This window comes from Agelaius tricolor, unplaced genomic scaffold (genome assembly GCF_023055355.1).
Source record: "Agelaius tricolor isolate 1412-34295 unplaced genomic scaffold, bAgeTri1.0.p SCAF_17, whole genome shotgun sequence".
Taxonomy (NCBI): domain Eukaryota; kingdom Metazoa; phylum Chordata; class Aves; order Passeriformes; family Icteridae; genus Agelaius; species Agelaius tricolor.
The window spans coordinates 2,729,456-2,741,895 of NW_027269277.1; the positions used below are offsets into that span (position 1 = coordinate 2,729,456).

General features: G+C 41.5%; 1 protein-coding gene across 4 annotated transcripts in view; it reads right to left on the reverse strand.

Annotated features, from left to right (window-relative positions):
- Positions 1 to 12,440, reverse strand: part of PCDH11X (protocadherin 11 X-linked) — a 431,181-nt gene that overhangs the window by 355,850 nt on the left and 62,891 nt on the right. For 3 of the 4 annotated variants that reach the window (XM_071442166.1, XM_071442169.1, XM_071442170.1), the window contains exons 3-4: positions 8,682 to 8,729; positions 3,078 to 5,564 (exon numbers count right to left, since the gene is read on the reverse strand). In XM_071442166.1, the coding sequence (XP_071298267.1) occupies positions 3,078 to 5,564; positions 8,682 to 8,729 (2,535 nt within the window). The remainder of the gene's footprint in view (positions 1 to 3,077; positions 5,565 to 8,681; positions 8,730 to 12,440) is intronic. The other variant, XM_071442168.1, reaches the window with a different exon arrangement.

Genomic DNA, 12,440 nt, shown 5'->3' on the forward strand with positions numbered 1-12,440 from the left:
AGTGTTTAACTCCTCCTGGTAACTTCAGAGTAACACCAGCACCTCTGCCCCTTGCCCTCACATACAAATAGAGCAAAACTTGACCTCTCTCTTAGGGGACATTGCAGGAAGAACAAACTTTGCCTCTTCAGTTTCCTGCAGTTTATGACTCAAAGTGTCCTCAGCTGCTTCAGGAGTCTCCAATTGCTTCCCCATAAAAATTTCAGCTGTGGCACTGTTGTATTTATTTGCCCACATGACCACTAAAGAGATATTTTGGGGGTTTTTAGTAGAAAAACCTTTCCCTCTTTGCTTGCATGCTTTTTGAGTACAACTGCCATAATGACTTTCTGTCATTTTATAGATCCCTTAGACAAATTTAGCAGTAAAGCAAAGGCATAATTTCCTTTCTTTAAAGACTTGAATCAATACCATTCAGACAGACACAAAATTTAGAGCTTCCAAAGAAAACATATATTTTTAGCTGGAACACAATATCATTTCAAATATCTGAGTAGAAAACTTTGCATGAACAAAGCTAACAATAGCTGGGATGTGCAGCCTATAATAATATCAGTCCCCATTGCAAAGTGAAGAGACACTTCACAGTGACCAGAACATTCTTTAGGCTCCTGCAGAACTTTTGGCTTGTAGAATAGCTGCACTATGGTAAAAGTGGTAAATGATGATATTTCCCCCTCACATCAGGCATCCTATTTTCACTTTTCAAACCAGCACATCTCCCTTTTTAACTGAACTGACTTGTCCTACAGCTTTCTGCAAATTCAGAGAGCGTCTGACACAAAACCATCCAGAACCACAAGGATCCTGTTGGTGTGTGAGGCTGAAGGGTGGTGGGACAGCAGCTGGAGACAGTTCTGTGCCTCGGGATTATTTCTCTTTATATTTGTTTCTTTTTTTTCTTTGCTGGCTAACAGAGACAACTCTCAAGTAGCCCATCCTGAGCCCCACATGAGATAAAACCACCCAGACTACAAATACAGAGCCAGGGGAGGAGTGAGACTGACTTTTAAAAGATCTGTTGAGCTTTAAGAAATTCTTTACTTGTTTTTACTTACCAAGAAATACAATTTTCATTTAGTCACAGTCAAACACAACACAAAGGATTTCCTCTAATGACCCAACTTATAATGCATTAATGAAATTACATAAATTTAATTTTCTTAAAAATGTGAATTCACGTGTTTAAAGGTGACTGCTGTTTCCAAATTAGTGTAAAGGGCCATTGTGGTGATCAGTTACCCTTCCTCCAAACAAGGTATTCACTTTCATGCAGACAAATATCCCTGAGAGAAGGATAGCTGCAATTTTAACAAAAGCAGTACAAACCGTAACAATAATCTCTTTTTTATCTATCCACCACATCATCCTAACAATGTTAGGTGCAGCTCTATGAAGATAAGCTGGTATCAGCTAGTGAGCATTAAAAAAACCCCACAGTTCTATTCTGCTTTTCCAGATAGGAACCCCCTGTCACAGACCTTGAAGGCACAGATAAAAGGAAATGCTCTTTCCCCCAGCCAACTTGTGCAGAAGAGAATTGCTTCCCATGCCACTTTCTAGGTTTTCACTGCCACAGAAGGGACCCTGAGAGCCACGAGCTTGCTTTCTTTGTTGGCAGCATTACTGCAGGACAAAGTGTGTTTCAGCAGACAATGGCAGAACCTTTTTGACTCACAGGAACTGTACCAGAACTCCATTGAAAAAAAAATCACTTAGATCAGACCTACAGAAATGCTGAAAACAGCACTGCCCTCTGCTCAGAGTGATGGGAGTTCAAACAGATGAACAAACTGGCAAGAGGCTTTTCTGATATGCAGTTTAACTTAACACACCTAAATACATTGCTTAAAAATCTTATCCACAGCGATACAGATTACCATACAAATTTGTGCTGATAAAGGGAACAAAATAGAATAAAATAAACAACATATCCTGAAATTTTCAAAGATATGATGACTGCTCTGAATGAGAAGCTTTTTTTATGAATGTTGTTATCATTACAGTTGGAATAAAACAAAGTTCCCAGAAAAATATTCAGCTGGAGGAAGAAATGTACCAGACTTAAGTCATGCTGAGGACTTGTTCCCAAGCAATATATTACGTTAAGCATATTATAAAGTTAAAATATATTATCAATAATAAAATAAACACTCCTGAACTGTTACTTTAATGATTAATTCCTTAACCAAAGCTTAACTTCTAAAGCTTAACTAGAAAACTATCCCCACTAAGAACTTTGTGATACTTGGAAGAGAAGCAAACAGATAAACAGAAAAGTTTTATTAAACGGTTCAAAATATGGATTAATATTCGATTCTATTTCCAGTGACTTAAAGCTTTTCTGTAGGGTCTTGAAGAATAAAGGGTACTTGAGTTCTCAATTTGTTTTTAATTTTAAGCTGAGGATTCTTTAGACATTGCCTTTGTTGTACTGCATTTCTAAGAAGCTAATACCTGGATATCAGGCAGAGCAGCAAATAAGTGAGCTCAATTATGCTGATGTCTCTAATTTTTCCCTAACTTTGCCTGTCAGCTGTGTCATTCCACCAGATTTAAGGCTCCTTCCAGTCTGAAAATGCCTCAAACTCTCGGAGGAAAATCCTCACCTGCTCCTGAGAGACCTTGAAGCAAAGCTACGGCCAAATGAAGGCTGCAATTCCAGACTCCATTAATATTAAGAACCACTTATGAGAGCTCCTCTAAAGCTTTATTGCTTTCCACCCAGATTGTTTGGATCCTCGAGCACACCAGGCTGGGGAGGCCAGTCCCAGGCTGAGCCCTCCGAGCTGCTCGAGGTCCCGCGGTGAGGTGGGAAGTGCCATGCTGCCATCTGCAGTCAGGACACCACCACAGGGAGCTCTGCCTGCTCCATCTCCTCACAGACAACACTCTTTCCCCTTCTCATTTTTCTCCCTTACCACTCAGGAAGCTGGAATTGTTTGTTTTACAACGCCTCGACACTCAAAGCTTTACCCCTTGCAGAAGAACTTATCTTGCAGCGCTTCAAACTGGAGTTACAGGATTGGCAAAGTAAAGAGGGAAGGAGGGAAAAAGCACCTTAAAAACTCCATTACCTGTCTGGTGTGTATGGGGCCTGGGGTCTTGAAGCCTCCTTGACAGCTGCATTCAGAAACACTGTAAGGGTCCGAGCTGCTGGATGAGCACTTGGAAAGTGAGTCACAGCCCACCACAAAGGTGTTATCTAGAGGCAATTCCTGAATGACATGGTGCTTCTTGGGGGGTACAGGAGTCTCAGGTTTAATTTGAAAGGTGGGCTGCGGAGAAGCAGACTTGTAGTGCTTTGCTAAGTCTGGGCTATCAGGTTTAAATGTGGTTGGTGTGGTGGCCCAGTTATATTTTCCCATAGTCTGTTCTTCTAGCTCTACGGGAATGTCTAAAGTGCCATTTATGTGCTCGTGGCCAGGATCATCAGGCTTGGATTCTTCAATAGTCACAAAGTTGAGGAGGAGACTCTTTGGAGAGCGCTTCTTCTTCTTCTTCTTTTTCTTGATCTGCCTATTCTCTTGGTTGGGGGAAACCCATTCACCACTCTGCTTATTTTTTTGGACAACCTTGTGCCTGGGCGTCTGGCGGCACCGGACTAAGGCGGTAACAAAAATTACCAGAATAACTGTCATGGTGCCTGCAATAATGGCAATGATGATCTTGACATAATCATTGGTCTGCGGGGTTATCTCACCATCCCCAATGTTCTGGCCAACTGGCGTTTCCATATTCCTACGCACCAGCTCTTGCACGTAGGAGCTGTTGGTGACCGTCTCGTTCACAAACAAGTGCACAAGAGCAATGGTGTAAAGAGACTCCGGCTGTCCCAGGTCGTTCACCTTGATCACCAGTCTGTGCAGGCCATGATCTGATGTAATTACCTTCTCTTTCAAAGTGATATTGCCTGTTAATTGGTCAATGGTAAACAAGCCCCTGGAGTTCCCACCTATGATGCTATAGCGGAGCTCTGCGTTCATTCCCGTGTCATTATCAACTGCAAAGACTTTAGTGACTACAGACCCCGGGCTGGCTGACGTTGGGACCAGCTCATAGGAATAATTAGAGGAGGGGATAACAAAAACGGGCCTGTTATCATTTACATCAACAACATTGATGGTCACCTTGGCAGTTGAGGAACGCTGCAGTCTTCCTCCATCCACCGCTTTCACCTGGAAAGTGTATGACCCCTGCTGCTCCCTGTCAAAGGTAATATTAGGCCTTATTACACCAGTGAGTGGATCTATAATGAAATTATCTCTACCATTTAAGATAGAGAGAGTGACTGCAGCGTTGTCTCCCGCGTCAGCATCCGTAACTGTGATAAGCCCCACTGTGCCGTACATGGGCAGGTTTTCTGGCACATAGAAATTATATTCATTATGTGTGAAAGCAGGGCTGTTATCATTCTGGTCCAGCACTGACACCGTCACAGTAGCATTGGTCTGCAAAGGTGGCATCCCATTATCCTTAGCCAGCACAGTGAAAGAGTACCTGTCCTGCTTTTCTCTGTCCAGCTTTCTCACTGCTGTCAGGATGCCTGTGCGGCGGTCCAGGTTGAAAATTGGGGGTGCATCAGGACCCAGGATGTAGCTGATCTCGGCATTCCGCCCGCTGTCAGCATCTGTAGCGCTGATCTTGGTCAGCTGAGTACCAGGAGCGTTGTTTTCAGGGATGGAAAGGCCTATGATGGGCTGGGTGAAGACTGGGGCGTTGTCGTTTTCATCCTTAATTTTGATCAGGAGCATTGCAGACTGGTTTAAGGGAGGCTTCCCTGAATCTGAAGCCACTATTTTGATGGCATATTCCCGTGTAGCTTCATAGTCTAGAAACGTGGCTGTCTCCAGGAGAAACTGATTATCAAACACTGGTTTTAGCCTGAAAGGAACATCATGGTCTGTAAAACAGGTAACTTTCCCATTCTGGTCAGCGTCCTTGTCCATCACTGTTATCAAAGCAATTTTTGTATTAAGGGGAGCCTTCTCAGACAACAGCACTGTCCCATTCACCGGGTTGATGATGTACCTGGTGTCTATTGATGGGACATTGTCATTAATATCTGTGACATTAACAGTCACCGTGGCTCTTGACGGAGTGGAGCTGCCATCGCTTGCCAGAACAGTCAGTTTGTGCACGGGGGACTCCTCCCTGTCCAGCGGCTCCCTGATGGTGATGAGCCCAGTGGTGTTATCGATGGCAAAGAGCCTCTTGGCCAGGCTGGAGATCTGGTTGCTGAAGTAGAAGTGGATCTGTGCATTGGAGCCCAGGTCGGCGTCGGTGGCGTGCAGCTGGGACACGGAGGTGCCCACGGGGGCGTTCTCGGGCACGCTGACCTCGATGTCGTTCTCCTTGAACACCGGGCGGTTGTCGTTGACGTCCGTCACCGTCACCTGCAGGATGGCAGTGCTGGACCTTGGGGGGCTCCCGCCGTCCTCAACTTTGATCTTCATCACATAGGTGTCCTTCTGCTCCCTATCCAGGATCTGCTGGACTATCAGTTGAGGCCACTTGTCTCCCTCGGGTGTCTCAGTTATGTCAAGACCAAATACATTTTGACCCTACAAAACACAGAAAGAGCACACTTGAGCTTGACAGTGCATTTAAAAAGAAAAAAATATTCCATTATCCTTCTGAAATTGTCATGGAATATAAATTCATGCATATACTCTATGCAGAAATATATATTTCTATATTTAAGTTTATTTTTCCATGTCTAGTTTTGCTTTAAGTTCCAGAGCCTTGAGAAAGCTTCGGAGCAAACATGGCAATAAATATATAGTTAAGAAAAAGGGGAAATGTAAGAGTGATGGTGATTTTTTTCATCCAGATTCTCTATTCCTAAAGAAAAGTTATTAAATTCCTGTACTGATGTAATTCAGTTTCTCTGTTGTATGAGTGAGTGTGGAAATGAGGAATGAAGCCAAAGTTCAGTCATTGGAGGACCTATTCCAATATTCAATTTCAAGGAAACCAAGAAAGATAAAGGGATTATTTCTCTGTTTGTGGAGCAACTCTGGACATGTTCTGAAACCATTAGCATAAAAAACCAAACCAAAAAAAACCCCAACCAAACAAAGAAAAAAACCCCACCAAACCAATATCATCATTGATAAAGTGATTACTACATGATTTAGATCTCAGATGATACAGACAAAACTAAATCCTAACAGTTCATCAGAAATATATTTAAAAACTCATTAAAACTATTCCTGCATTCATCACTATATGTTTTACATTTGTAGTGAAATTAAAATCCCAGTGAAAAAAAGAAGACTTATTTTCATTTCAAAAATATCACAGAACTGCGAGATCAATTTGAAAATGATCAATATTTTTCATGGGTTTGTTGAACATCTCTGGAACTGCACCAAAATGCTACATATATTGCACAAACACAGCTTTTTTAAAAAACAGTAGTGCTGACAAACCCGCTAAAATAAATATTGGAATCTAGAACTAAATTCCCTCTCTCTTCTGCTGTCTCTTCAGACAAGCAGGAATGAAGAACAGTGTAATTATCCTCTTTCCTCACATCTCACCACGTAGAGGAATGATGTCAAGGCAGTTTTCCAGCCACATCTTCCATAAGGGCAGGGCTGGAATGCAGAGGGCTAATGCTGAATGCATGGGATGACCAGGAAAAAGAAGGCATAAATAAAATTGTGGACTAAACTAGGAGTTCCTTTTAATGTGTAATATTTGTAATAATGAACAACTGTTCTTCCTCTGTTTATTCTTCTCCTCTTTCAACCACGTTCAGGTAACTGCTATAGAATCATGGATGGTTTGGGCTGGAAGGGACCTTAAAGATCCTCTCATTTCCACTGGACCAGGTCCAGTGTGCTCTGAACTGGTTTGAGGCACTCCAGAACAAAGCAAAAGAAAACATTCCCAGTGTTCAAGGTTCCTTATTTCTCATGAGTTGCAAAAGATTTGTGCTCCCTGCTCCCCAGCTCTAAGTGAATGCATTTTTATGGCTTCTACACACTTCTGAGCGAGGCTGGACTCTCACTGATCTGTTCCTCAAAGCCAGATTTTGACCCTAGAAAAGCCATCTTTTACTTCATGGGACAGAACTATTCATCCACACGTGCAAAAATCACTGTGCCACTTGCACAGCATTTGTGGCAACATTAAGTTGCAACTGGGGACAGTACAAAGTAAATTGGAACACATTTTGAAGCAGTAAAACAAATACAGATTTGGCTCCTTTAGCAGAAGGCATGAAAATATAAGCCCTGCAAATTGTTTCTAAATCAAGATATACATTTTGAACCAATTAGGGTAAATTTTAGAATGGCAATTCTAAATGCTGATAGGAAGCAGAGTGTGAGTTTCCTCCTCATATTCAATCTGGCTAGCAGTTATTCGCAATAAATTTCATCATTACAAAGAAATTATAAATTATATAGTCTATGCTTTGCCATGGATTCCAGAGGAAAGAACAGAGCAGAAGCCAGAGTAAAAGCAACCTGTCAGCTCTCTCTGCCTCTTTATCTGTACACAAGCTGACAGATGGGCACTGGTTATTCTGTCATTAGATCCCACAGCTACAGGAACTTGGTGCAGACTTTGAAGTGACGTGGCTGTAAATGTGGTGCCCATCTCTGCTTTCCTCATCCAGCATGGGAGAGGGGCTTTTCATCATAGCATAGCAGATGAGTTTGATATAAAATGCGGTGCTTTAGATCCCCATTATTAGCTGTGAATGACTAGAGAGCAGAAAAGAATGTGAAGATCTCTTCCAAGTTCATTATTAACACTTGAATAATTTTCTATGGAAAGAAATATTATCTATGTCTATTTCTTCCTATTCATTACAGGTTTAGACATCTTTTTAAACTACAGAAAAACCATTACAGAGAAGTAGACTTTCTCTTAATTCTGACAAGAGTAACTATTTCAATTTGTTGAAACAAGAATACTTCATGCTGTTTAAGATATAAGGTTAGGTGTGATATGCTGCAAATTAACAAACACATTTTCTAAGAACAGATAGTTCTCACATTCTAAACACTCAAAAAAAATGATGAAACAGCCAAGAAATAAAATTTTAAAATTATAAATATCTAATTCTCTCCATTATGAGCAAAGAAATTGAGAACAAAAGTGAGAAACATGAACAAAAACCTTTAGGATTAATTACTTGATGTTGAAATAAATAGCTCTACCATCATTAAAAGTTCAATGAAGTTAAAATTTCCATTAGGGTCAGATTTCTATTGGGACTGAACTGCACCTCAGTCACCACATTATCCCAGTGATCTGAAGGATTTGTTCACACTGGGAAGGGCAAGAGTCCTTTGGAAAAGCACAGTAGATAATTAACAGTTATACAATACCTTTGCCCATTAAAACAACTGGTAGAAATAATCTGCTCCATTGATACCACTACCCTTAGAGAAGAATGGGAGTGACAAATACAAGATTGACTTTTTAGATTTAAAAATACAATTTAAGGACTAACTATTGGAGGCAAACCCAAGTGATGCCCATCTCAGAGCCTGGATTAGCTTAAAGAGGCTCTGACCCTGCCCACAAGATCCCTTCTCAGGGCAATAAGGAGCTCTGTCACCTTATCCCATTTTCATCACAGCCTTTTCCATGGATTTGCACACACAGTCTCTCAAATAATGAAACTTTCTTGTTGAACACTCCCTACTGTGGATATTTACCTGGTCATTTGTAATGGATCCAAATGTCCTTTTCGGAGCTGTTTTGGGCTGTCATGTGGATAAAAAATTAGAAAGTATTTTAAAAATTGCAACATTTAGGTGGTTTCATAAATACATAATCAATGACACACGGACACAGAGTGTGGTAAGCTAGAACAGCTCCAAGTGCTGCAGACAGGACTGGATGTGACAAAGTGCACCAGAACCTACACACAGATATTGCATTTCACAGCGTTTCACCACAGGGTTTTGTTAAATCTGTGGGCTACTGACTGCCTGGACATTGTTGGGAAGAATGGGAAAACAGATCAGCTTCTGGTTAATGCTGATAACAGAGACATGGTCCACTGGGTTCAAAACATCCTGTGGAGCCCTGCTTGCAGAGCAGCAAATTGGCAGAAAGCAGGACTGTCTCAAAGTGGGGAAGGGAAAGAATGTTGTGCTAAATCATGCTACAAACCCAGCTGCTCGTGATGCAAAGTACTCAGAGTGAGAGAGGCTACCAGCGATGATTCCTTAAAACATACACATTATGTAATTGTGTGCAACAATCTGCATTGTTAGCTGACAAAGGGCAGATCAACACTGGCCTCAATCTTCATTCAAAAGAGGATTCTGAACCTCCAGAGAAAGCCACAGGAGCAAAGGCAGCTCATTGTTTTGTGGCTACATCTTCACCCTGCACTTATTATCGATCCTTCGGGCACTGTAAATGACAAACACATCACGAGATGTCCTTGGTTCAGCTGAATGTCAAACAGAAGTCAAGGGCCATGCACAGCTCAAGCTTTTGCTCATATTCTACAAGAACTCATCTCAATGACTGCTGCAACAAGCTAGAAGTACACATGCTAACAATCATCTTAAAAGAGAAAAGGAAGAAGAAGAAAAATATTAAAAGATTGGTTTCTCATTAGAAAGTAAATCAGTAATTAATTAATTATGCAATTTGTTAAATAAAACTCATTGGCTGAAATGTAGTTTAGAGTCCAAAGAACCCTAAAATCTTTTCAGAAAGTCCAGAGAATAATGCCTGTTTGCTAAATGCTGGTTATTTCACATGGAACAACACAGGAAATCTTTGCAGAGCTTCTGCAGAACTTCAAGACAGGTCCCAGGCACTTTTTCCTTGCCTGTTTTTCCAGGACATATGGAGCTGCTCTGTGACTGTGCTGTCAGCAAAGAGAGAACAGCAGCACAGCTCCAGCTCTGAATGCAGAACACAGACCACAGTGGCATGGTGGGCAACTTTTTCTACCAAAGCTGAAAACTAAACTTGCAGTTTTCTTTCCAAGGCGATACTTTGGCTGTGAAATTGTGAATTGCCAAAGCCAAGTTAATGTCTTCAACACAAAATATTCCACATGGCAGGCAGTAATGGATCTGTGTGTCTGCAATGGGGGCATGTGAATGCACTCAGATCCAAACCACCCTAAGTGGTGTAGCTCTAATAAAGGTCCCAGGTCTGCCATTATTCACCCAGTGTGCAATTTGCTGTCCATGCATTCTAGAAAATTACCATTTTTTGGACAGCTGTCCTGCTTAAAGACTCCACAGTCACTCCTCTCATGACATCCCACAGCTTACAACCCAAAGTTACTGGAAATAAGTGTCATTAGTAGCAGCGGTTACCTTCTGAACTGAGTGGCAGAACTTCAAAGGAGAAAAATAACATTACAAAGGTAAGAATTGCTTATAATGCAGACCTCAGCAGAGTTGCTTACAGATTTGAAACACTCTTTGTCAAAGCAATGCAGCCTTTTAATTTGTAGGCCAAGATTTTTAAGGCTTTTGTTCAATTTATGGTTTTCTGTCAGTGTCATGGACTGTTTCTATTGGTTTCCTTTGAAGCAAGAAAAAAGTTTAGCTTGGAATAAACTGAACTTTCAGGTTCAGAACCGCAGTAAAAATAGGATTTGTAAGCACCCAATTATGCATAAAGTGCATTTTCTGCATTCAGAATCCTAATTAGCTCCATTCCTATCTAAAAGTTGAGGAGATCATATTATGAGCAATGTCTACACCATAACTTGCTACTTCTTCTCCTCCTATACCAAAAAAATCCAAACCCAAAAACCCCCATAAACCTGAATCTTTTATTTTAATAGAAATTCACTTCATCCACCTCTATAAACTAGAGTGGCAATAATGGTGAACCCACATTGCTGCAGTAACAGGACACAAAATTCCCATTAAACTCCTTTCAAGGAACTGGGCCATCACCTGAGTGGTCTTTCACAATGCACAGCAAACATACAATTATATATTTCAGAAAAACATGCAGCTGCACCACAAAACTGTAAGGAATTTATGTTCACAATACTCCTGCTGTATTAGTTGCAGACTAACTAAAGATGAGAAATTAAAACACAGAGAAACTTTTATCAATTGTCCAAAGTTTGTAGCTGGTCTGAAAAAGGCAGCCACTTCTGAGTTACTAATCATGTTTAAAATTAAACTTCAGAATTTTAAACTTTAGAATCTAACTGTTAGAATGCCACTTTGGGAGCTAAACTTTAGAATTGTAAACTTCAAGCAAAGTTCTTTAATTTAGAGACACTTTGACCCAAAACAAGGGAGGTCAACAGCTGCAGGTAACAACCAGGGAGGAAACCTCCCCTCTTAATCTCCTCCATTACAGTTGCTCAGAAATATTCACAGACATCCTACTGAACAAAAAGCTACATTTTCAACACCCTGAGGATATTCAGATTAAGGTATTAAACATGTTTGAGCTTTGCTCTGAATTCCCATGATAAAGCTCCAGACACCTGACGTTTCTGCCTTTGGATTCACTCACTATAGATATATAATGAAGGGAAAAAAAATAGGATTTGTATCAGGCAACAATACAGCCAACAAGTGCATTTTGATATTTGCATTATACAAGGTGACAGTTACATATTTGCTCTATTTCCTGGCTGAGAACAGGCACAGAACCGAGGATGTGCCAGGAAGGGAAATAAATGAGTCCAAGGCTCCAGTGCAGCGCTGTGCCTTTGGAGGGGAGCACTAACAATCCTGTTCAGCTGCTCAGAACAGCTCCTAAATCACAACCTCCTTGTGCCTCGACAGCCAAAGGCTCTGTCTGAGCTCCCAGTGGCACATCTGGAGCTCGGGGTGAGCCCTGCCAGGTGCTGGTGAGGGGTGAACCTGCTGTGCCCTCCTCTCAGAGCCTGCACATCAGAGCTGCCAGGCAGGAGGGGATGAAACCTGAGAGCCACTCGTGCAGCAGGAACACAAACACCCCAGCCAGCCCTGGAAATGCCTCTGCCCTGCAGCAGGGGCTGTGCAGCATCCCCAGCTCACAGTGCTCACAGTGGAGATGCAGGTAATGGGTGTGTGTGGAGGCAGTTTGTGGCAAATGGGGTAACAAAATATAAAATAGACTGGAATAAAATAGCCTTGTGTCACAGACATGTTTTATGAAAAATCCTTTCCTTTGGATTTTTCCTCCTGAGAAGCTGAGAGGCCTCAGGAACAAAATGCAAACAATGGTTATCTGCTGCTGTGGAATGCAACAGGTGCATCTGGGATTGGGCTCATGTGGTTGTTTCCAATTAAAGGCCAATCACAGCCCAGCTGGCTCAGACTCTGTCTGAGCCACAAATCTTTGTTATCATTCCTTCCTCTTCTATTCTTAGCCAGCCTTCTGATGAAATCCTTTCCTCTATTCTTTTAGTATAGTTTTAATATAATATATATCATAAAATAATAAATCAGCCTTCTGAACCATGGAGTCAGCTCCTCGTCTTTTCC